The sequence below is a fragment of the Cetorhinus maximus genome, chromosome 11, assembly GCF_964194155.1.
Source record: "Cetorhinus maximus chromosome 11, sCetMax3.hap1.1, whole genome shotgun sequence".
NCBI classification, from domain to species: Eukaryota; Metazoa; Chordata; class Chondrichthyes; order Lamniformes; family Cetorhinidae; genus Cetorhinus; species Cetorhinus maximus.
Genome location: NC_135889.1, coordinates 7,213,367 through 7,238,838, shown reverse-complemented (window position 1 = coordinate 7,238,838; position 25,472 = coordinate 7,213,367). Strand labels below are relative to the sequence as shown.

Below are 25,472 nucleotides of genomic sequence, written 5' to 3'. Positions count from 1 at the left end.
TATTTCTATATTATGGTACACGGTATCCTCTTTCCCAATCTGGTGTCCATAGAAAGCCCCTAACCTTCAGTTCTTGCCATCTGAAGCACTTTGGGTCATCCTATTATGTTAAAGGATTTGGGTTAGCACAGATTGTTGCTGAGCTCTGGGTTCTTACCTTCTCTTGATCTTTTCATTGAGAACTGTCGGCGTGACATTAGTCGTCTCAATTTCTCTGCTCCTCTCACCCACTCTAATCTGTCTCTCTCTGAACTTACTGCACTCCGTTCTCTCAGGTCCAACCCTGACATGGTCATCAAACCTGCTGACAAGGGTGGTGCTGTTGTTGTCTGGCGCACTGACCTCTACCTCGCGGATGCTGAGCGTCAACTCGCAGACACTTCCTCCTACCTCTCCCTGGACCACGACCCCACCACTGAACATCAAGCCATTGTTTCCAGGACTGTTACTGACCTCATCTCCTCTGGAGATCTTCCTTCCACAGCTTCCAACCTCATAGTCTCCCAACCTCGGATGGCCCGCTTCTACCTCCTACCCAAAATCCACAAACAGGACTGTCCCGGCAGACACTTCGTGTCAGCCTGTTCCTGCCCCACGGAACTCATTTCTCGTTATCTTGACTCCCTTCTCTCTCCCCTTGTCCAGTCTCTTCCCACCTACATCCGCGATTCCTCTGACACCCTACATTATATCAACAATTTCCAGTTCCCTGGCCCCAACCGCCTCCTCTTCACCATAGACGTCCAATCCCTCTACACCTCCATCCCCCACCAGGATGTTCTGAGGGCTCTCCCCTTCTTCCTCGAACAGAAGCCCGAACAATCCCCATCCACCACTACTCTCCTCCGTCTGGCTGAACTTGTTCTTTCACCGAACAATTTCTCCTTAAACTCCTCTCACTTCCTCCAAATAAAAGGTGTGGCTATGGGTACACGCGTGGGCCCCAGTTATGCCTGTCTCTTTATGGGGTATGTGGAACATTCCTTGTTCCAGTCCTACTCCGGCCCCCTCCCACAACTCTTTCTCCGGTACATCAATGATCACTGTGGTGCTGCTTCATGCTCTCGTCTGGATCTGGAAAAATTTATTAATTTTGCTTCCAATTTCCACCCCTCCATCATTTTCACATGGTCCATCTCTGACACTTCCCTTCCCTTCTTTGACCTCTCTGTCTCAATTTCCGGTGATAGACTGTCCACCAATATTCATTACAAGCCTACCGACTCCCACAGCTACCTCGACTACAGCTCCTCACACCCCGCTTCCTGTAAGGACTCCATCCCATTCTCTCAGTTCCTTTGCCTCCGTCGCATCTGTTCTGATGATGCCACTTTCAAAAACAGTTCCTCTGACATGTCCTCCTTCTTCCTTAACCGAGGTTTTCCACCCACGGTGGTTGACAGGGCCCTCAACCGTGTCCGGCCCATCTCCCGTGCATCCGCCCTCACACCTTCCTCTCCCTCCCAGAACCATGATAGGGTCCCCCTTGTCCTCACTTATCACCCCACCAGCCTCCGCATTCAAAGGATCATCCTCCGCCATTTCCGCCAACTCCAGCATGATGCCACCACCAAACACATCTTCCCTTCACCCCCCCCGGCGGTATTCCGCAGGGATCGTTCCCTCCGGGACACCCTGGTCCACTCCTCCATCACCCCCTACACCTCAACCCCCTCCCACGGCACCTTCCCATACAACCGCAGAAGGTGCAACACCTGCCCCTTTACTTCCCCTCTCCTCACCGTCCAAGGGCCCAAACACTCCTTTCAAGTGAAGCAGCATTTCACTTGCACTTCCATCAATTTAGTCTACTGCATTCGCTGCTCCCAATGCGGTTTCCTTTACATTGGAGAGACCAAACGCAGACTGGGTGACCACTTTGCGGAACACCTTCGGTCTGTCCGCAAGCATGACCCAGACCTCCCTGTCGCTTGCCATTTCAACACTCCACCCTGCTCTCATGCCCACATGTCCGTCCTTGGCCTGCTGCATTGTTCCAGTGAAGCTCAACGCAAACTGGAAGAACAGCACCTCATCTTCCGACTAGGTACTTTACAGCCTTCCGGACTGAATATTGAGTTCAACAATTTTAGATCATGAACTCTCTCCTCCATCCCCACCCCCTTTCCGATCCCCCTTTTTCCAATAATTTATACAGTTTTTTTCTTTTCCCACCTATTTCCATTATTTTTAAATGTATTTCCATCCATTGTTTTATCTCTGCCTTTTAGCCTATTTCGATTCCTTCCCCCCATCCCACCCCCACTAGGGCTATCTGTACCTTAATTACCACATTCCTTAGATAATATCACCACCTTCAACACCTCTTTGTCCTTTTGTCTGTGACATCTTTTGGTTATCTCCACCTATCACTGGCCCCTATCCAGCTCTACGTGTCCCACCCCCCCTTAAACCAGCTTATATTTCACCTCTTTTCTATTTTTCCTTAGTTCTGTTGAAGGGTCATACGTACTCGAAACGTTAACTGTGTTCCTCTCCGCCGATGCTGCCAGACCTGCTGAGTTTTTCCAGGTATTTTTGTTTTGGTTTTGGATTTGCAGCATCCGCAGTTTTTTGCTTTTATCTTGTTGCTGAGCTTACCCAGTCTACAAGTCACCCAGCACCACTTTCACTCAGTGGCCTCCCACACAGCCCAGGTCAAGAGTATCTTACCTGCATCAGTTCCAATACAATCAATGATTAAACAGAGGCCAAGGGGTCTACTCTGCACCCTGTACATCTCCAGCCCAACCTGTAACACAAGAGCACAGCATCACAAGAAACGACTTGCATTTACATAGCACCTTTCGCAACCTCCGGAAGAGTTTCACAGCCAATCCATTACTTTGGAAGTGCAGTCATTGCAGTTTGTGCCAGTCCCACAGATAAGTGAGCAGATATGCTGTTTTACGGATGTTGGTTGAGGGGTAAACATTGGCAGGACACGGGTGGAGAAGTCCCCTGCTATGTTCTAAATTCTGCCACGAGGGAAGGTGGTTTAACGTCTCATCTGAAAGGTGCCACCTCCGACAGTGCAGCATTCCCTCAGCACCGGCACTGGGGAAACAGCAAGCCTAGAGTCTGTGCTCAAATTTGCAAATGGCCTTTGAACCCACAAAGCTTCCAGCTCAGAGGCCTAAAGGTCAAGGCGGCGAAGACGGGAGCACTGAGCCAACACCGGCGCGCCATACCGGAGAACAGGCGGTGAAGCTGATTGGCCGATACGGGCTGGGTTGACCACAGCGGAGTACCCCCCCCCCGCCCCAACCAGTCTAGTCAAAGGACGCACATGAATCATCCGTTGCGGTGCGGGCCCTAAGCCGACGTCTCAGACTCACGAGGGGTGTTTCTTTGCTCAGGCCTGTTGTCAGGCTTTTTAATGGGGCGAGGTAGCTACTCAGCCACTGGCGAGAGTGCTGAGTTCTTCCGGGGGCGGGGGGCCAGAAAGGAGGCATGAGCCTCTAATACCCACCTTACCCAGGGGGGCTGACTCTCACTAGGGTACGACTTGCTGTCTCACGGACACAGTTCCGGAACGAGTCTCAGCAGGATGTTTGCTGGTGATCCCCTCTTCATCCAATCACCTGCCAGGATCACGCTTGGAATTGCGATCCCTATGCGGAAAGACCCCCCCACCCCACGAACGTGCACCGTCCCCACATGCGATCCTCCTCCCGTCTCCGACCCTCCTTCCCCTGCTTGATTTTCCCACCCCACCCACACACACACACACACACACACACACACACACACACACACGCTTCATTCAACCTTTGTACCTTTGTCCCAATGTTTGATCCCCCTCCCCATGACATGCATGAACCCCAACAATGTGCGTCTGCTCTCACCTGCGGAGCTGCACTTGCTGTTCCTGCAGCCTGGGCCAACTCAGTCACCGGGTCCCTCAATGCCTCTGGACGATGCTCTTCAGCTACAAGGTAAAAGCAGGCATGGTGAGCGGGGCAGCTGACCTCCCTCTGTGACTAAACCTTCAGTCAATCCCCAGCTGACGAGGAGTAAACCCGCGAATGGGTCCGCGGGAAGGGGGGGGCGATGGTTTCGGAGGGAGATCCTGCTCCAATCGCCGGAGGTGGCAGTGGCTGAGCATGTTAGCGCCACTGCTTACTGGGACAGTCAGTGCAAAACTGGCAGGCCCAGACTGGGAAAGCCCACAGCTTTACTCAGAGGTCCCACTGAAAGCATCAGGTATTCTCCCCGTTTCAGGTGCTGAACCATCTGCTGTGCATTTTCAAACTTACTGAACATAACCAGCGTGCAGTCGGTCTGCGCTCACCTGGGCCCAAGAGGTGGTCGGGGCACAGGAAACAGCCCAAAATCACAAGACAGGCAGGCTCCTAAACCCCCCCCGTGTGAAAAAGAATGTTTCTCCTGTTCTGTGTCAGGTTTGTGTAGGACATGACCCTCTAAGCCTTAAATTGTAAATAAATTGTTCACCAACCTGAACTATAACACAGGGGTTGCTAAAAGACAACTACTCCCATTGACCAGGTACCAAGATGAATATCAGGATTCAGGTTGTGTTACTTACCTGAGGCCGCTGGTGATCTCGGGCAGTTTGGGTGAACATGTTGTCTCAGTGACTGGCTGGTGTTCCAGCCTCTTCGCACAGGCAGCAGAGCGCTCACTCCCTGAAAGGCATGTGGAAATGACAGATACTTAACGGCAGGCTGAAAACCAGGAAACCACACACGCCCACACCCCCCCCACTCACCCACACCCCCAATCACCCACCACACGCCCACACCCCCCCACAACTCACCCCACCCCACCCCCTCCCAACTCACCCCACCCCACTCACCCACACACCCCACCCCACTCACCCACACACCCCACCCCCACTCACCCACACACCCCACCCCACTCACCCACACACCCCACCCCCACTCACCCCCACACCCCACCCCCACTCACCCCCACTCACCCCACTCACCCACACCCCCAATCACCCACCACACGCCCACACCCCCCCCACACACCTCCACTCACCCACCCCGCCTCCGCTCACCACCCTCCCCGCTCACACTCACCCCACCCCCACTCACCCCACACCCAATCACCCACACCCCCCATCCGCTCACCACACCCCCCCTCCGCTCACCACACCCCCCCTCCGCTCACCACCTCACTCACGCTCACCACACCTCCCCGCTCACCCCCCCACCTCTGTTCAACCCCTCCGCTCCCGCTCACCAGGCACCCCCCCGGCTCACCACCCCCCCCTGCTCACATCCCCCTCCGCTCACCACCGCCCCCCCTCCGCTCAACCCCTCCACTCCTGCTCACCTCCCCCCACTCCGCTCGCCACCCCCCCACCGTTCACCACCCCCCCACCGCTCACCCACACCCCCCCGCTCACCACCCCCTCTCGCCCCCACATCCACTCACCACACACCCCAGCTCACCACACACATCCCCCCCCGCTCACCACACAGACCCACACACCCCCCCCACATCCACTCACCACACACACACACACCCACTAACCCCACACACAAACCCCCCCACTAACCACACACACTTCATTCAACCTTTGTCCCAATGTTTGATCCCCCTCCCCATGACATGCATGAACCCCAACAATGTGCGTCTGCTCTCACCTGCGGAGCTGCACTTGCTGTTCCTGCAGCCTGGGCCAACTCAGTCACCGGGTCCCTCAATGCCTCTGGACGATGCTCTTCAGCTACAAGGTAAAAGCAGGCATGGTGAGCGGGGCAGCTGACCTCCCTCTGTGACTAAACCTTCAGTCAATCCCCAGCTGACGAGGAGTAAACCCGCGAATGGGTCCGCGGGAAGGGGGGGCGATGGTTTCGGAGGGAGATCCTGCTCCAATCGCCGGAGGTGGCAGTGGCTGAGCATGTTAGCGCCACTGCTTACTGGGACAGTCAGTGCAAAACTGGCAGGCCCAGACTGGGAAAGCCCACAGCTTTACTCAGAGGTCCCACTGAAAGCATCAGGCATTCTCCCCGTTTCAGGTGCTGAACCATCTGCTGTGCATTTTCAAACTTACTGAACATAACCAGCGTGCAGTCGGTCTGCGCTCACCTGGGCCCAAGAGGTGGTCGGGGCACAGGAAACAGCCCAAAATCACAAGACAGGCAGGCTCCTAAACCCCCCCCGTGTGAAAAAGAATGTTTCTCCTGTTCTGTGTCAGGTTTGTGTAGGACATGACCCTCTAAGCCTTAAATTGTAAATAAATTGTTCACCAACCTGAACTATAACACAGGGGTTGCTAAAAGACAACTACTCCCATTGACCAGGTACCAAGATGAATATCAGGATTCAGGTTGTGTTACTCACCTGAGGCCGCTGGTGATCTCGGGCAGTTTGGGTGAACATGTTGTCTCAGTGACTGGCTGGTGTTCCAGCCTCTTCGCACAGGCAGCAGAGCGCTCACTCCCTGAAAGGCATGTGGAAATGACAGATACTTAACGGCAGGCTGAAAACCAGGAAACCGCACACGCCCACACCCCCCACACTCACCCACACACCCCACACTCACCCCCACCCCCCACACACACCCACACACCCCACCCCCCCACCCCACCCCCAATCACCCACCACACGCCCACACACCCCACGCCCCCCACCCCCACTCACCCACTCCACCCCCACCCACACCCCCCACACACCCCCACCCACCCACACCCCCCACACACCCCCACTCACCCACACACCCCCACTCACCCACACCCCCGCTCACCCACACCCCCCACACACCCACGCCCCCGCTCACCCACACCCCCTGCTCCCGCTCACCCACACCCCCGCTCACCCACACCCCCTGCTCCCACTCACCCACACCCCCGCTCACCCACACCTCCTGCTCACGCTCACCCACACCCCCTGCTCCCACTCACCCACACGCCCGCTCACCCACACCCCCGCTCACCCACACCCCCTGCTCCCGCTCACCCACACCCCCCACACGCCCCCGCTCACCCACACCCCCCCGCTCACCCACACCCCCGCTCACCCACACCCCGCCCCGCTCACCACCCGCCCCGCGCTCACCACACCCCCCCGCCACTCACCACGCCTCCCCGCGCTCACCACCAACCCCCTCCGCTCAACACCCCTGCTCCCCACACCCCCACCCGCTCAACACCCCCCGCTCATCACACCCCCCCAACTGCTCACCACACCCACCCTGCTCACCACCCCCCCTCACCCCCACATCCACTCACCACACACCCCCGCTTGCCACACACGCACACCCACCCCAGCTCGCCACACACATCCCCTCCAGCTCACCACACAGACCCACACACCCCCCCACATCCACTCACCACACACACCCGCTTGCCACACACGCACACCCACCCCAGCTCGCCACACACATCCCCTCCAGCTCACCACACAGACCCACACACCCCCCCACATCCACTCACCACACACACCCCAGATCGCCACACACATCCCACCCCACCCCTCCCGCTCACCACACAGATCCACACACACCCCCCACATCCACTCACCACACACACCCGCTCGCCACACACGCACACCCACCCCAGCTCGCCACACACATCCCCCCCCACCCGCCCCCCCGCTCACCACACAGATCCACACACCCCCCCCACACACACCCCTGCCCGCCACACACACACACCCACTAACCCCACACACAAACCCCCCCCATTAACTACACACACACGAACCCCCACTAGCCACAACACACACACCCCCACTAACCACACACACGAACCCCCACTAACCCCACACACACACGCACCCCCGCTAACCACACATACACACACCCCCACTAACCACACACGCACATGCCCACTAACCACACACACACATCCTCACTAACCACACACGCACACACACCCCCACTAACCACGCACACACACCCCCACTAACCACGCACACACACCCCCACTAACCACGCACACACACCCCCACTAACCACGCACACACACCCCCACTAACCACGCACACACACCCCCACTAACCACGCACACACACCCCCACTAACCACGCACATACACCCCGACTAACCACGCACACACACCCCCACTAACCACGCACACACACACCCACTAACCACGCACACACACCCCCACTAACCACGCACACACATCCCCACTAACCACGCACACACATGCCCCCACTAACCACACACACACACACACACGCCCACTAACCACACACACACACCCCCACTAACCACGCACACACACCCCCACTAACCACGCACACACACGCACACATGCCCCCACTAACCACACACACACACACGCCCCCACTAACCACACACACACGCCCCCACTAACCACACACACACACGCCCCCACTAACCACACACACAGGCACGCCCTCACAAACCACACACACAGGCACGCCCTCACTAACCACACCCACCCACTGAGTTTCAGTATAATGATAATGAGAAGGAGATGCAAAGGCATGGTCGGGAGGTTATAAACCGGACCATTTATTTATAAAGATTTCCAAGGCTTTGCTGGTTCAGCACTGTTAATGACTGTCAGAGATACCCACCCGATTTCGTTCAAAGTGTTCGGGGCCAAATTCCTGTTCCTGACAGGGAACAGAAATTGGGATGACATTCTGATACACATCGGCTCTTCGCACGGAACGAGCTCCTGGAGCTGAGAAGGCACAGAAATTACAAACAGTGGTGTCACTGAAGCACACTTACCTCTCGCTCCCTCTAACCTATCCAACCCCGGCAATAGCCTGTAACTCCCTGCAGCCAATCTAACCTGTAGCTTCTGCGAACCAATCTAACCCAGAAAGAGGAGGCCATTTAGCTGCTTAGGCCTGTTCCGTCAATCAGTGAGGTCATGGGCTGACCTGCAACCTTTGGCCCCACATCCTTAAACAGCTTTGCTAACTAACTCTCTCAAGCTCGGGTTTAAAGTTAACAAGTGACTTTGTATCAATTGCCATTTACAGAAGAGAGTTCCAAACTTCCACGTCCTTCGCACGAAGAAATATTTCTTAATTTCACTCCCGAAAGATTTGCCTCTATTTTTTTAAATTATGCCCCCAGGCCCTAGACTCCCCGACCAGTGGAAAGAGTTTCTCTCCATCTACTCTGGCTCCTTTAACCTTCTAAAATCCAGGGGATACAACCCTATTTTTGTCTAATCTCTCCTCCTAATTTAACCCTTGCAGTCCAGGTATCGTTCTGGTAAACCGACACTGCATTCCCTCCAAGGTCAGTATACCCTTCCTAAGGTGAAGTGCTCAGGATACTGAGCACAGTATCTCCAGGTGTGGTCTAAATGGGCTTTGTACAGCTGAAGCCTCTTGTATTCAGTCCTTGAGATATAAAGGCCAGCATTCCATTAGCCTTTCTGGCTATTTTCTGTACCTCTTCTTGGCATTTTAATGGTCTATGTACCTGACCACCATCCTCAGAGTCTCTTTGGACTTCCACAATTTCTAGCTTTTTACATAGTTAGAAAGCATCCTGTTCTATCCTTTTCCCAAGTCCAAAGTGGATCACCTGGCCTCATTGAAATCCATTTGCCACAGTTTTGCCCATTCACTTACACACTCAATATCTTATTGTAATTTTTACCCTTCCATCTACATAGCTAAGAATGCACTTTCTATCCCTTCATCTAAGTATGTTATACACATAGAGGTCTACAGCACAAAAAAAAAGGCCCTTCAGCCCATCGAGTCTGCGCCGGTCAAACAAGTACCTAGCTATACTAATCCCATTTTCCAGCACTAGGCCCACAGCCTTGTATGCCATGGCATCGCAAGTGCACATCCAAATACTTCTTAAATGTTATGAGGGTTTCTGCCTCTACCGCCCTTTCAGGCAGTGAGCTCCAGATTCATGTTATGAGGGTTTCTGCCTCTACCGCCCTTTCAGGCAGTGAGCTCCAGATTCCCACCACCCTCTGGGTGAAAAAATTCTTCCTCACGCCCTCTCTAAACCTCCTGCCCCTTACCTTAAATATATGCCCCCAGGTTATTGATCCCTCCACCAAGGGGAAAAGTTCCTTCTTGTCTGCCCTATCTATGCCCCTTATAATTTTATACACCTCAATCATGTCCCCACCTCAATCTCCTCTGCTCCAGGGAAAATAACCCCAGTATATCCAATCTCTCCTCATAACTAAAACTCTCCAGCCCAGGCAACATCCTGGTAAATCTCCTCTGCACTCTCTCTAATGCAATCACATCCTTCCTAAAATGCAGATTCCAGAACTGCACGCAATACTCTAGCTGTGGCTTAACCAGCGTTTTATATAGTTCCAGCATAACCTCCCTGCTCTTATATTCTATCCCTCGGCTAATAAAGGCAAGTATCCCATATGCCTCCTTAACCACCTTACCTACCTGTCCCGCTACCTTAAGGGACTGGTGGACATGCACACCAAGGTCCCTCTGATCCTCGGTACTTCCCAGGGTCCTACCATTCATCATGTATTCCCGTGCCTTGTTTGTCCTGGTGAATAGCTAAGTCCCCAACACAGATCCTTGCAGGACACTGCTAGTCATATCCTGCTAGTTAGAGTTCCTGTCCATTCACCCTGCTCAAGCTCAGCCAATTTTCTAATCCGGTCAATAATGTGCCTTCGGTTCCATGAGCTTCAGCTTTGACTAGCAGTCTCTTCGGAAAGACTTCAGTGAATGCCTTCTGGAAATCTGTATGAATAACATCCACAGATATTCCCGTGTCTATTGCGTTAGTCACCTCTTCAAAAAAATCAACCAGGCAACCCCTGGAATAAACTGCAACCCTGTATAACCAATGAAGCTAATGCAATAAACTATAACTGCTCTAACCATTTAAAACTCCTGCAATAAACTATAACTCTAACAATTATAATCCCAAAACTTCCCCTCTCCCAGTGTTCATTCTCCCCAGTGTTATCCCACTCTCCAGCATTCATTCTGCCAGTGTTATCCCACTCTCCGGTGTTCATTCCCCCAATGTTATCCCACAATCCAGTATTCATTCTCCCCAGTGTTATCCTACGCCCAATGTTCATTCTCCACAGTATTATCCCACTCTCCAGCGTTCATTCTACCAGTGTTATCCCACTCCCCAGTGTCCGTTCTCCCAGTGTTATCCCACTCTCCAGCGTTCATTCCCCCAGTGTTATCCCACTCCCCGGTGTTCATTCTCCCGAATGTTATCCCAATCTCAGGTGTTCATTCTCCCTGTTATCCCGTGCCCTAGTGTTTATTCTCCCAGTGTTATCCAACTCCCCAGTGTTATCCCACTCCCCAGTGTTCATTCTCCCCAGTGTTATCCCACTCCCCAGTGTTCATTCTCCCCAGTGTTATCCCACTCCCCAGTGTTCATTCTCCCCAGTGTTATCCCACTCCCCAGTGTTCATTCTCCCCAGTGTTATCCCACTCCCCAGTGTTATCCCACTCCCCAGTGTTCATTCTCCCCAGTGTTATCCCACTCCCCAGTGTTATCCAACTCCCCAGTGTTATCCCACTCCCCAGTGTTATCCCACTCCCCAGTGTTATCCCACTCCCCAGTGTTATCCCACTCCCCAGTGTTCATTCTCCCCAGTGTTATCCCACTCCCCAGTGTTATCCCACTCCCCAGTGTTCATTCTCCCCAGTGTTATCCCACTCCCCAGTGTTATCCCACTCCCCAGTGTTATCCAACTCCCCAGTGTTATCCCACTCCCCAGTGTTATCCAACTCCCCAGTGTTATCCCACTCCCCAGTGTTATCCCACTCCCCAGTGTTATCCCACTCCCCAGTGTTATCCCACTCCCCAGTGTTATCCCACTCCCCAGTGTTATCCAACTCCCCAGTGTTATCCCACTCCCCAGTGTTCATTCTCCCCAGTGTTATCCCACTCCCCAGTGTTCATTCTCCCCAGTGTTATCCCACTCCCCAGTGTTATCCCACTCCCCAGTGTTATCCAACTCCCCAGTGTTATCCAACTCCCCAGTGTTATCCCACTCCCCAGTGTTATCCCACTCCCCAGTGTTATCCAACTCCCCAGTGTTATCCCACTCCCCAGTGTTATCCCACTCCCCAGTGTTCATTCTCCCCAGTGTTATCCAACTCCCCAGTGTTATCCCACTCCCCAGTGTTATCCCACTCCCCAGTGTTCAATCTCCCCAGTGTTGTCCCACTCCCCAGTGTTGTCCCACTCCCCAGTGTTGTCCCACTCCTCAGTGTTGTCCCACTCCCCATTGCTTACTCACATTCAGTCATCTGTTTGTATTTTAAGACCTTCTTTCTCAGATCGATTCTCCCAATACTCTGCAGACAATCTTCCACCACTTCCAAATTATTCACGTCAATCTTGCCGAGTTTCTCCATTTCCACAATTAAATCTAAGAAAGTCTGGCAGATAAAAGCCTTCCATTAGCGCAGGAAAGATCCCAATTTGAGTGCAAACAGGGAGGAACCCGCTCAAAAATCAGAACGCAATACTGCGATGAGAGGCCTGTCCTGGGGGTGGGTGGGGTGGGGGGGGGTCATCGAACAGACCTAAACTCTCTAGAAGAGTGAGCAGTGATCTCATTGACAGAATGGAAACAGAGAGGCTGTCACAGTCTCTGGATAAAGGGTTGACCATTTCGGACAGAGCTAAGGGGAAACTTCTTCACTCAGAAGGTTGTAAATCTTTGGAATTCTCTACCCATAAAGCTTTGGAAGCTCTGTCAATGAGTATATTTAAGATTGAGACTGATAGATTTTTGGGCATCAAAGAAATCAAGGGATAAAAGAATAGGTTGAAGTCAATGAAGAATTGCAATCTTTCTTATGTTCTCAATTCCAATTCCCTCTGTTGGAGTAATAGCATAGATGCATTTAGTGGAAGCTAGGTAGGTGTACGAGGGAGAAAGGAAGAGAAGCTAATGCTGATAGGGTGAGATGAAGTAGGGTGGGCGGAAACTCATGTGAAGCAAAGACACCAGCAAGGAGCAGTTGGGCCGAGTGGCCTGTTTCTGTGCTGTACATTATATATAATGCATAACTTTATTTAAAACATTTTGTCTAAAGTAAGAACCAGGACATCTGAACATATGAACTAGGAGCAGGAATAGGCCACTCTGCCCTTCAAGCCTGCCCTGCCATTCAATAATATCATGGCTGATCTGATTGTAATCTCCCGCCTACCCCCCGATAAACTTTCACCCCCTTGTAAATCAAGAATCTATCTGTCTCTGCTTTAAAAATATTCAAAGACTCTGCTTCCACCGCCTTTTGAAGAAGGGAGTTCCAAAGACTCACGACCCTCAGAGAAAAAATTCTCCTCATCTCTGTCCTAAATGAGCGACCCCTTATTTTTAAACCGTTACCCTAGTTTTAGATTCTCCCATAAGAGGAAACATCCTCTCCACATCCACCCTGTCAAGACCCTTCAGGATCTTAAAGATTTCAATCAAGTTGCCTCTTACTCTTCTATACTCCAGTGGATACAAGCGTAACCTGTCCAACCTTTCCTCATAAGACAACCCACCCATTCCAGGTATTAGTCTAGTAAACCTTCTCTGAACTGCTTCCAACGCATTTACATCTTTCCTTAAATAAGGCGACCAATACTAAGGTACTCCAGATGTGGTCTGCACAACTGAAGCATAACCTCCCTACTTTTGTATTCAATTCCCCTCACAATAAATGATAACATTCTATTAGCTTTCCTAATTTCTTGCTGTACCTGCATACTAACCTTTTGTGATTCATGCACTAGGACACCCAGATCCCTCTGCATCTCAGAGCTCTGCAATCTCTCACTGTTTAGATAATAAGCTTTTTTTATTCTTCCTTCCAAAATGGACAATTTCACATTTGCCCACATTATACTCCAGGTCTTTGCCCACTCACTTAACCTATCTCTGTCACTTTGTAACCTCCTTACGTCCTCTTCACAATTTACTTTCCTACCTATCTTTGTGTTGTCAGCAAATTCAGTAACCGCACCATCTGTCCCTTCATCCAAGTTATTTATATAAATTGTAAAAAGTTGAGGCCCCAGCACTGATCCCTGTGGCACACCACTCGTCACATCCTGCCAACCAGAAAAAGACCCATTTATGCCTACTCTCTGCTTCCTGTTAGCTAGCCAATCTCCTATCCATGCCAATACGTTACCCCATATACCATGAGCTTTTATTTTCCACAATAACCTTTGATATGGCACCTTATCAAATACCTTCTGGAAATCTAAGTACAGTACATCCACCAGTTCCCCTTTATCCACAGCACATGTGGCTCCTTCAAAGAACTCCAATAAATTGGTTAAACATGATTTCCCTTTCACAAAACATGTTGACTCTGCCTGATTACCTTAAGCATTTCTAAGTGCTCTGCTATAACATCTTTAGTGATAGTTTCTAACATTTGCCCTATGATAGATGTTAAACTAACTGGTCTGTAGTTTCCTGCTTTCTGTCTCCCTTCCTTTTTGAATAAAAGAGTTATGTTTGCTATTTTTCAATCTAATGGCAACTTCCCCGCATCTAGGGAATAGGAGCAGGAGACGACCATACAGCCCCTCAAGCCAGCTCCACCAATCAATATGATCATAGCTGATCTACATGTATGCTAAACAGTGGAAGTCGAACACTATAGTCAGAGCTAAGCGATCTCACAACCAGCTCAGTTTTGAAACTTTCAACTAATTCCCAGCATCAGTGTTCTTTATTAGAGGAGAGTTCCAGATTTCCTCTACCCTTCGTGTGAAGAAGTGCCTCCTAACATCAGCCCTGGACAGGTCTAAGCTCTGCAGTCCTGCTACATCTGGTCACGAATGTTGCTGGACAATTCAACAACTAATTGGAGGAGGAGGCTCCACAAACATTCTCATCCCCAATGATGAGAGAGCCCGGCACATGAATGTGAAAGACAAGGCTGAAGTATTTGCAACAATCTTCAGCCAGAAATGCCGAGTGGATGATCCATCTCGGTCTCCTCCTGAGGTCCCCAGCATCATTGAAGACAGTCAAGAGTGTGTGGGATTCTCTTCCCCAGAAAGTAGTGCAGGTTGTGTCTTTGGGTTTATTCAAGTCAGAGTTAGACAGATTTTTGTTAGGCAAGGGAGTCAAGGGTTATGGTGGGGGTGGGGGGGGGAAATAGGAAAGTGGCATTGAGACCATAAACAGATCACAATTTTACTGAATGGTGGAGCAGGCTTGAGGGGCCAAATGGCCTACTCCTGCTCCTATGTTCCTATGTTCTTCCTAAGACATGTGCTCCAGAACGAGCTGTGCCCCTAGCCAAGCTGTTCCAGTACAGCTACAATTCAGGCATGTACCCAACAGTGTGGAAAATTGACCAGGTATGTTCTGTGCATAAAAAGCAGGACAAATCCAACCCGACCAATTACCGCCCCGTCAGTCTACTCTCGATCATCAGTAAAGTGATGGAAGGGATCATCGACAGTGCTATCAAGTGGCACTTATACAGCAATAAACTGCTCACTGATGCTCAGTTTAGGTTCTACCAAAGCCACTTGGCTCCTGATCTCATTACAAACTTAGTCCAAACATGGACAAAAGAGCTGAACTCCAGAGGTGAGGTGAGAGTGACTGCCCTTGACATCAAGACAGCATTTGACCAAGTATGGCATCAAGGAGCCCCAGCAAAACTGGAGTCAATGGGAATCAGAGGGTAAACTCTCCACTGGTTGGAGTCATACCCAGCACAAAGAAGCATAGTTGTGGTTGTTGGTGGTCATTCATCTCAGTCCCAGGACATCACTGCAGGAGTTCCTCAGGGTAGTGTCCTGGACCCAACCATCTTCAGCTGCTTCATCAATGACTTTCTTTCCATCATAAGATCAGAAGTTGGGATGTTCACTGATGTTGGCAGTATTCAGTTCCATTTGAAATTCCTCAGATACTAAAACAGTCCATGCCCCTATGCAGCAATACCTGGACAACATTCAGGCTTGGCTTGAAACTGGCAAGTAACATGCGTGCCACACAATTGCCAGGCAATGACCATCTCTAATAGAAGTGAGTCTAACCTTGACATTCATCACCATTACCACCACTGAATCCCTCACCATCAACATCCCGGGGGTCATCATTGATCAGAAATTTTGTGGACCAGCCAAATGAACTTTGCCCTTTAGAAGGTAGTGGTGAGCCATCTTCTTGAACTGCTGCCGACCATCTGGTTTAGGTACATAACTATGTTGTCAGGGAGGGAGTCCCAGGATTTTCATCCATCTACAAGGCACAAGTCAGGAGTGTGATGGAATACCCCCCACCTGCCTGGATGAGTGCAGCTCCAACAACACTCAAAAAGCTCAACAACATCCAGGACAAAGCAGATTGGCACCCCATCCACCACATTAAACATTACTTCCTCCAACACTGACACACAGTGGCAGCAGTGTGTACCATATACAAGATGCATTGCAGCAACTTAACAAGGGCTCTTCAACAGCACCTTCCAAACCTGTGACCTCTAACACCTCGAAGGATAAGGTCAGCAGGAACATGGGAACACCAGCAACTGCAAGTTCCCCTCCAAGCCACTCACCATCCTGACTTGGAAATATATCGCCGTTCCTTCACTGTCACTGGGCCAAAATCCTGGAACTCCCCAACAGCACTGTGGGCGCAGTGATTCAAGAAGGCGGCTCACCACCACCTTCTCCAGGGCAATTAGGGATGGGCAATCCCAGGACAGTAACACCCATATCCTCTGCAATAATAATAAAATAACCTAGTGCTATGCGAGGTGGGGTGGCGATGGAAAAATTGCATGAGGAAGCAGAAAGGAGTGAAGAGGTGAAGGAATGTGAGAAAGCAAATGTGTTCAGGATGGCTCTCTGGGGGATCAGGATATTTATAATCCAACAAACGGAGAAGCAAATGCTGGATGTAGTTCTCGGATATGAAGTTAGCAGAGTGAGGGACTATACGGCAAATGGCAATGCCGTGGAGTTGCAAACGTGGGTTTTCAAAGATGTTTTACATGGTGCCAACGATAAAACAAGTGGTTTCCGTCCTGCAGGACTGGTTGACTATTTATTTTTACACAAGAAGTGCGTCTTTGGGATCTTGCTGTGCACAAAATGGCGGCAGCATTCGGCTATCCAGTCACTGTGCCTGTAGAACATCCGGGGCATTGCTGAGAGGGGTGCTATGACAATGCTGTGGACTTGCGATTCCTTGTTCTGTGGTGTGAAATTAAAAAGAAAATAAAAGCCGCTGGCGGGGTTAATAAAAAGCCGCTGCAGTTTACAGCCATTGCTCAATGTGGACAGTTTTGGCACATGCCAGGCTATTTTCCCTATGCGCCAGCTGCAGTCTGCACCCCACAATCCATCATGGGCTTGAGCCCAGGGCAGAGCCGCTATAATACTGCAATTACCTTCATTGCTTCCTGGCGGCCTTTCGGTACTTGGCAGCGTAACAAAAACAAAATAGATTGGAAATCTTCTTGAGAGAGGTTTTCACTGATGTCCATCAACAGCTGCCTAGGTTACAGAGAGAGAGAGAGAGAGAGGTACAAAGCGTCAGTTAGTTACCCTGAACACATCAGCAGTGCATTGTCCTGAATCCCAGTAATAACTAAATAAGTAATGAAAAGCTGGACTTCATGTCAAGGGCGCTGAAATATAAAGAGGCGGAAGTTATGTTACAGATATAATAGCCTTGGTCAGAGTGCTGCATTCAGTTCTGAGCACTGAAGAAATACATAATGGCCTTGGAAGGGGTGCCTCACAGATTCACCAGTCATACCAGTGTGTCATGAAGCTATTAATATATATATTATCAGAAAATATTTTTCTTTTAAAATTTTCTTTTTAAAATTCAGTCTGTGGGTGTGTCTGAATTGGATTGAAGACAGCTAGTCTGGGTGCTTTGATGTGTACTAGTTTTGAGATGTAAGACAGGTAGAGGACATTTGCATTTTTTGAATAGAGCATTCAAGAAGTGGGGTGAAATCTGGCACCTAGCCAGCAGAGACCAAGCAATATGTTTATATTACTAATAAAATTGATACTATGAAAGGGGTTTTATTGTTAGAAGAGGTGGACTTCAAAGAGGCTGGTAATACAATGAGAATTTACATTCAATGAGCTATGCTGGGTATAACAGAAAGCAGTTTTCGTGTGTGCAGGGCAGAGGCAATGTAAGATCAAAGCAGCTATAAGCCTCCAAATGTCTCCACAGGGACCAAAGTGAAAGGAACCTCATTTTGAATTCGTAAGGTGAAAATGCTTTGCCTGGTGTTTGGTTAAGTCTATGGGTTGCTGTTGCCTCAATGGAGATTAGTTTGGGAAATTGTTAAAAGTTATGATAGTAGTAATTTGTAGCCATATGTACGTGCTTAACTTGTGTAAATTAATAAAATGTTACATTTAGTTTAATATAAAACCTCTCGAGAACTGGTGGTCTGATTCCTGAACTTAGAGTTGCCTCTCAAACATACCACTTAAAAATATAGGTTATGACAGTTGTTTAAAGTTTCCCTCTGGGATTTTTAAATAACTCAGCTGCACCAACTGCTGGGTCATAACACAGTGCTAAAAGGGTTAAATTGTGATGATAGGTTGCATAGACTAGGCTCATATTCCATTGAGTATATAAGATTAAGGGGTGATCGAATCTTGAAGGATGGACAGGATTGGCAGATAAACGTTCCAGGATTTAGATGTTTCAGGCAGGATAGAGAGGGATGTAGACGAGGTGGGGGAGTTGCACTGCTGGTTAAGGGGAATATCACAGCTGTACGACAGGACACCTCGGTGGGCTCATGCAGCGAGGCAATATGGGTAGAGCTCTGGAATAGGAGGGGTGCAGTCACAATGCTGGGGGTTTACTATAGGCCTCCCAATTGCCGGCGGGAGATTGAGGAACAGTTATGTAGGCAGATTTTGGAAAGATGTAAAAGCAATAGGGTTGTTGTGGTGAGTGATTTTAACTTTCCCTATATTGACTGGGAATCACTTAGTGCTAGGGGTTTGTAAGGTGCACCCAAAAGGGCTTCCTGAGACAATATGTAGATAGTCCAACTAGGGAAGGGGCAATACCGGATCTGGTATTAGGGAATGAACCCGGCCAGGTGGTCGAAGTTTCAGTAGGGGAGCATTTCGGGAAAAGTGACCATAATTCAGCAAGTTTCAAGGTACTGGTGGATAAGGATAACAGGAGTCCTCGGGTTAAGGTGCTTAATTGGGGGAAGGCTAATTATAACAATATTAGACAGGAACTGAGGAATCTAGACTGGAGACGGATGTTTGAGAGCAAATCAACAACTGACATGTGGGGGGCTTTCAAACGTCAGTTGATAAGAATTCAGGACCGGCATGTTCCTACTAGGATGAAGGATAAGCATGGCAAGTTTCAGGAACCTTGGATAACGAAGGATGTTGTGAGATTAGTCAAAAAGAAAAGGAAAGCATTCGTAAGGGCTAGAAGGCTGGGAACAGATAAAGCCCGTGGAGAATATAAAGAAAGTAGGAAGAAACTTAAGCAAGGAGTCAGGAGGGCTAAAAGAGGTCATGAAAAGTCACTGGCAACCAGGATTAAGGAAAATCCCAAGGCCTTTTACACATATGTAAAAAGCAAGAGGGTAGCCAAGGAAAGGGTAGGCCCACTCAGGGACAGAGGTGGGAATCTGTGTGTGGAGCCAGAAGAAATGGGAGAGACACTGAATGAATACTTCTCATCAGTATTCACCAAAGAGAAGGACTTAGCGGTCAATTTGTCTAGGGAAGAGTGTGTAGGTAACCTGGATCATGTTGAGATCAAAAAAGAGGTGTTAGGCGTCTTGAAGAATATTAAGGTGGATAAATCCCCAGGGCCAGATGGGATCTACCCCAGAGTACTGAGGGAGGCAAGGGAGGAGATTGCTGGGGCCTTGACAGAAATCTTTGTATCCTCACTGGCTACGGGTGAGGTCCCAGAGGACTGGAGAATGGCCAATGTTGTTCCATTGTTTAAGAAGGGTAGCAGGGATAATCCAGGAAATTACAGGCCAGAGAGTCTTACGTCAGTGGTAGGGAAATTATTGGAGAAGATTCTTCGTGACAGGATTTACTACCATTTGGAAGCAAATGGGCGTATTAGTGAGAGGCAGCATGGTTTTGTGAAGGGGAGGTCGTGTCTCACTAACTTGATTGAGTTTTTCAAGGAAGTGACAAAGATGATCGATGATGGAAGGGCAGTGGATGTTATATACATGGATTTCAGTAAGGCCTTTGACAAGGTCCCTCATGGCAGACTGGTACAGAAGGTAAAGTCACACGGGATCAGAGGTGAGCTGGCAAGATGGATACAGAATTGGCTTGGTCATAGAAGACAGAGGGTAGCAGTGGAAGGGTGTTTTTCTGAATGGAGAGCTGTGACTAGTGGAGTTCTGCAGCGTTCAGTGCTGGGACCTTTGCTGTTTGTGGTATACATAAATGATTTGGAGGAAAATGTAATTGGGCTAATTAGTAAGTTTGCAGACGACACTAAGGTTGGAGGAGTTGCAGATAGTAAAGAGGATTGTCAAAGGATACAACGAGATATAGATCGGTTGGAGACTTGGGCGGAAAATGGCAGATGGAGTTTAATCCGGACAAATGAGGTAATGCATTTTGGAAGGTCTAATACAGGCAGGAATTATACAGTAAATGGCAAAACCCTTAAGTGCAATGATGGGTAGAGGGATCTGGGTGTACAGGTCCACAGGTCACTGAAAGTGGCAACGCAGGTGGATAAGGTAGTCAGGAAGGCATACGGCATGCTTGCCTTCATTGGCAGGGGTATTGAGTATAAAAGCTGGGAAGTCATGCTGCAGCTGTATAGAACCTTGGTTAGGCCACACTTGGAATATTGCGTGCAATTCTGGTCATCACATTACCAGAAGGATATGGAGGCATTGGAGAGGGTGCAGAGGAGGTTTACCAGGATGCTGCCTGGTTTGGAAGTTATTAGCTATGAGGAGAGGTTGGAGAAACTCGAATTGTTCTCACTAGAGTGATGGAGATTGAGGGGCAACTTGATAGAAGTTTACAAAATTACGAGTGGCATGGACAGAGTAGATAGTCAGAAGCTTTTTCCCAGGGTGGAAGAGTCAATTACTAAGGGACATAGATTTAAGGTGAGAGGAGAAAACTATAGAGGAGATGTGCGGGGCAAGTTTTTTACACAGAGGGTAGTGAGTGTCTGGAATTCGCTGCCAGAGGAGGCGGTGGAAGCAGGTACAATAGTGGTGTTTAACAGGCAGTTTGACAAATACATGAATAGGATGGGAATAGAGGGATACGGACCCCAGAAATGCAAAATGTTTTAGTTGACGGGCAATATGATTGGCGCAGGCTTGGAGGGCCGAAGGGCCTGTTCCTGTGCTGTACTTTTCTTTGTTCTTTGAATTAAGACGTTTAAGACGATTAATAGAGTTAATAGAGTAGATAGAGAGAAACTACTTCCTCTGGTGGGAGAGTCCATAACAAAGGTGCAGGACCCTAAAATTAGAACCGGGCCGTTAAGGGGAAGCACTTCCCCATGTGAAGGGTAGTGGAAATCTGGAACTCTCTCCCCCAAAAACACTTCTGGGGCTGAGGATCAGCTTAGCCAAGGGAATTAAGGAAAACAGACCCAAGGCAGGTAGATGGAGTCAAGATACAGATGAGCCATGGTCTGACTGAATGGTGGAACGGACTCGAGGGGCTGAATGGGCGATTCCTGTTCCAATGGACAGATCGATGTCCAGATTGTGACCCAGATGAGTCACTAACATTGCAGCCACCTTGACAATAGGGTGACATCGAGCAGCCAAAACACGTAAAAGGTCATTTGAGCACTGTGATTTCCCGTGATTGCGAGCACCATAGCCTGAGGAAGAAGATTAGCTTCCGTGCTGCTGTACTTGACTTTATTCACTACACCGTCACGGACTGCAGCAAACAACTGCTTTGTAGAGCTGCCATTGGAACACTATCTGCTCTATCCTGGGGAGCAGGAACTCAATAACGTACATATAAACTAGGAGCAGCAGTAGGCCATTTGACCCTTCGAGCTGCTCCACCATTTGATAAGATCACAGCTGATCCAGTTGTGGCCTCAACTCCACTTTCCTGTCTACCCCATATACCCTTTGACTGCCTTGTCAATCAAGAATCTATCTCACTTAGCCTTAAAAATATTCAATGACCCTGTCTCCTGCTTTCTGGGAAAGGGGATTCCACAAACCAACGGCCCTCAGAAAATATATCTCTCCACTTCGTCTTAAATGGGAGACCCCCTTATTTTTAAACTGTGTGCCCTAGTTCTAGTCTCTTCAGGGGGAAACATCCTCTCAGCATCCACCCTGTCAAGACCCCTCAGGATCTTATATGTTTCAATAAGATCACCTCTCAATCTTCTAAACTCCAATGGATACAGGCCCAATCTGTCCTATCTTTCCTCAGAGGATAACCCCCCCTCATCAAGGGTCAGTCGAATGAACCTTCTCTGAACTGATTCCAATGCAATTATGTCCTTTCTTCAGTAAGGAGACCAAATAGGTGGGAAAAATAGAATCCATCCCATTATTCAGAGATTGGTTTTACCTGTATAAAGAAATGTATCCATGGCCACTGTTCAGACTTCTCTCAAAACACACCGGATCAACCTTCAATTTTTTCAGAAGATCAAATCTCCTTATTCGGTAAAGCAGTTCAGTGAGGAGCTCGACCCTGAGCAGGTTCTGCTTGCTCAGGACCTCGAAGAGGTCTTTCACTTCCCCAATGGCCGAACAGTCTTTGAGAACATCCAGGCACAAAAACACTAAGGTGGCACTTTCGTCTTGAGACAGTTCACCTGCTATTTGCAAAGCCAATGGTCTGATGTCCTTGTCGCATTGGTTGAACATCATAGAAGGTTGAAGCAAGCAGCCCGAAGTGTTTCTTACAGGAAGCTAGGATTCCACCAGCTGATGACCTCGTGCTGTGATCTCATACCAGACGACGCCCCCGACTTCTTCTTTCCAACACCAAATGAAACCCAGAGACCTAAACGAGGAGGTGAACATCAGTGAACTAACCACGAATGCTTTTTGGTTTACAACGCTCCAAATGTTGTGCGACCGACCCCAGGACGAAGGGGGAAAACCCCAGGTTTTATTCTAAAGCTGTGCTGGCTCAGCTGCTCTCAGGCATGGCTACATTTCAGCATCTGCAGGCCAGAGCACCCAGCTCATCAAAGCCTCAGTCACATGGCGGACACTCATTGTAGAGACATAGCCAGGATTAATGATCACAGGTCAATTGGCACCCATAGATCCCCAGCAAGTGTCAGCAACAAAGCAGTATAACACCAGCAAGAGAATATATTAAGATTTTAAATTCTAGTTCAGAATATTTAATGGACAATGTAGAGGGAGCTTTACTCTGTATCTAACCCCGTGCTGTACCTGTCCTGGGAGTGTTTGATGGGGACAGTGTACAGGGAGCTTTACTCTGTATCTAACCCCGTGCTGTACCTGTCCTGGGAGTGTTTGATGGGGACAGTGTAGAGGGAGCTTTACTCTGTATCTAACCCCGTGCTGTACCTGCCCTGGGAGTGTTTGATGGGGACAGTGTAGAGGGAGCTTTACTCTGTATCTAACCCCGTGCTGTACCAGTCCTGGGAGTGTTTGATGGGGACAGTGTAGAGGGAGCTTTACTCTGTATCTAACCCCGTGCTGTACCTGCCCTGGGAGTGTTTGATGGGGACAGTGTAGAGGGAGCTTTACTCTGTGTCTAACATATGACAATTAGATAACATTTTGTTAATACTTAACCATTTTCTATTATTCAGTTCTCCCTCCCCGTCTAATATCTAGTACCGTTTCAATCAATCCCCCTCCCATCTAATATTCTGTATCTTTGTTTCAGTAACTCCCTACACCCCTCCACATCTCCCTTCCCCCTCCATCTCCCAAAATCTTGTACCCTGTTTCAGTAAATTCCCTACACCTCTGCCCCAGTTTTCCTCTCCCTCTAATACCTCTATTCAGTAAAACCCAGACACCACTCCCCTGTTTTGCTCCTTTTCCTTAGTGTCTGAATGAGATGTTTCATTTCCTCATTGATCCATTTTGGAGTTGGTTTATTTTGTCCTCGTTAATATTCATTGTGTAGCTGTTTACCCTTTTTATTCTGTAGAACAATTTTAATTTGGCCTTGCTCTCCCTCTCCGTAATAACCCTTATTGGTTTCAGCTCATCCCTTGGACCTTTTCCCCATCACAATCCTACCTCCTTGCTGGTGCTGATGTTTAGCCACATTCTACTCACCGACTCCCAACGTTGCACTGCCCCCGTAAGGATGTCCGCTCTCCCCGCCGCATGTGTGAACCGGCTGTCAATAGGAGGCCCTCCCCCTTTGCGTCTGATACCCGGTTAAAAGGGAAACCCACGCCTGGAGGACAAAGAGAGATTCGATTTAACCGGTTTACACTGAAGGTGGGGAACGACGGGCGCAGACTGCCTGCGGAGTTCAGAGCTCCTAGTGCTGAACTTGCAGCCTCTGCTCTTCCCATTCCTCTGCAGTCTGTATATATTCCTTACCTCCATCCTACACAGTAAATGCTCACCATCCTTTTCCAACAAGCCCCATCCTCCCAAGATAATTACCAGTACTTAGGAGACACGGCACAGAAAGGCCATTTGGCCCATCAGTCCATGCTGGTGTTTATGCTACACTCAAGCCTCCTCCTATCCTTCCTCAACTAAATCTATTATTGTAAACCTGTGTTCCTGTATGTGGTGGAAGACACTGAAAGCATTGTAATAATAGTAGAAAATCAAGGGGCAAAAAGGAGGGAGGGATTGAAAACGATCAATGTCACTACAGAAAAAGTCCTAGGGGCATGAGGCTGACAAGTCTCCAAGAGCCGATAGTCTGCATCCTAGAGTCGTTCCTATTTGTTCATGAGATGTGGGTGTTACGGGCTGGGCCAGCATTTATTGCCCAGCCCTAATTGCCCTTGTTCAAAGGGCAACTAAGAGTAGGATTATTTCCACCTTTTAGTATTCCTCCACCCCCACTAGAGCTATCTGTACCTTATCTGTCCTGTCTTATACTCTTAATTAGCACATTCCTTTAGATAATATCACCACCTTCAACACCTCTTTGTTCCTTTGTCTGAGACATTTTTTGGTTATCTCCACCTATCGCTGGCTGCTTGTCCCAACAAACCACCCCACCCCCCCCTCTTAAACCAGCTTATATTTCACCCCTTTCCTAATTTTATTTAGTTCTGTTGAAGGGTCATGAGGACTCGAAACGTCAACTGTGCTCTTCTCCGCCGATGCTGCCAGACCTGCTGAGTTTTTCAACCACATTACTGTGGGTGTGGAGTCACATGAAGGCCCTGAAGGACATAATCGGCAGTGGTTTCATGGTCACCATTAGACATTTTAACTTATTTTTAAACATTGAATTTTTAATTTTTTAAAAATTGAATTTAAATTCCGCCATCTGCCGTGGCGGGATTCGAACCCGTGTCCCCAGAGCATTACCCCTGGGTCCCTGGATCACTAGTCCAGCGACAATACCACCACACATCACC

The 25,472-nt window shown here is 49.3% G+C and overlaps 1 protein-coding gene across 1 annotated transcript in view; it reads right to left on the bottom strand.

The window, feature by feature from the left end:
• LOC144686955 (uncharacterized) overlaps window positions 1–24,904 on the bottom strand; it is a 66,215-nt gene extending 41,311 nt beyond the window's left edge. The window contains exons 1-11 of the mRNA XM_078552801.1: window positions 24,678–24,904; window positions 24,196–24,615; window positions 22,490–22,930; window positions 17,317–17,422; window positions 12,186–12,327; window positions 8,524–8,633; window positions 6,319–6,418; window positions 5,619–5,701; window positions 4,550–4,649; window positions 3,849–3,931; window positions 2,674–2,752 (exon numbers count right to left, since the gene is read on the bottom strand). Of these exons, the coding sequence (XP_078408927.1) occupies window positions 2,674–2,752; window positions 3,849–3,931; window positions 4,550–4,649; window positions 5,619–5,701; window positions 6,319–6,418; window positions 8,524–8,633; window positions 12,186–12,327; window positions 17,317–17,422; window positions 22,490–22,794 (1,108 nt within the window). The 5' untranslated portion in view covers window positions 22,795–22,930; window positions 24,196–24,615; window positions 24,678–24,904. The remainder of the gene's footprint in view (window positions 1–2,673; window positions 2,753–3,848; window positions 3,932–4,549; window positions 4,650–5,618; window positions 5,702–6,318; window positions 6,419–8,523; window positions 8,634–12,185; window positions 12,328–17,316; window positions 17,423–22,489; window positions 22,931–24,195; window positions 24,616–24,677) is intronic.
• Window positions 24,905–25,472: the final 568 nt, after the last annotated feature.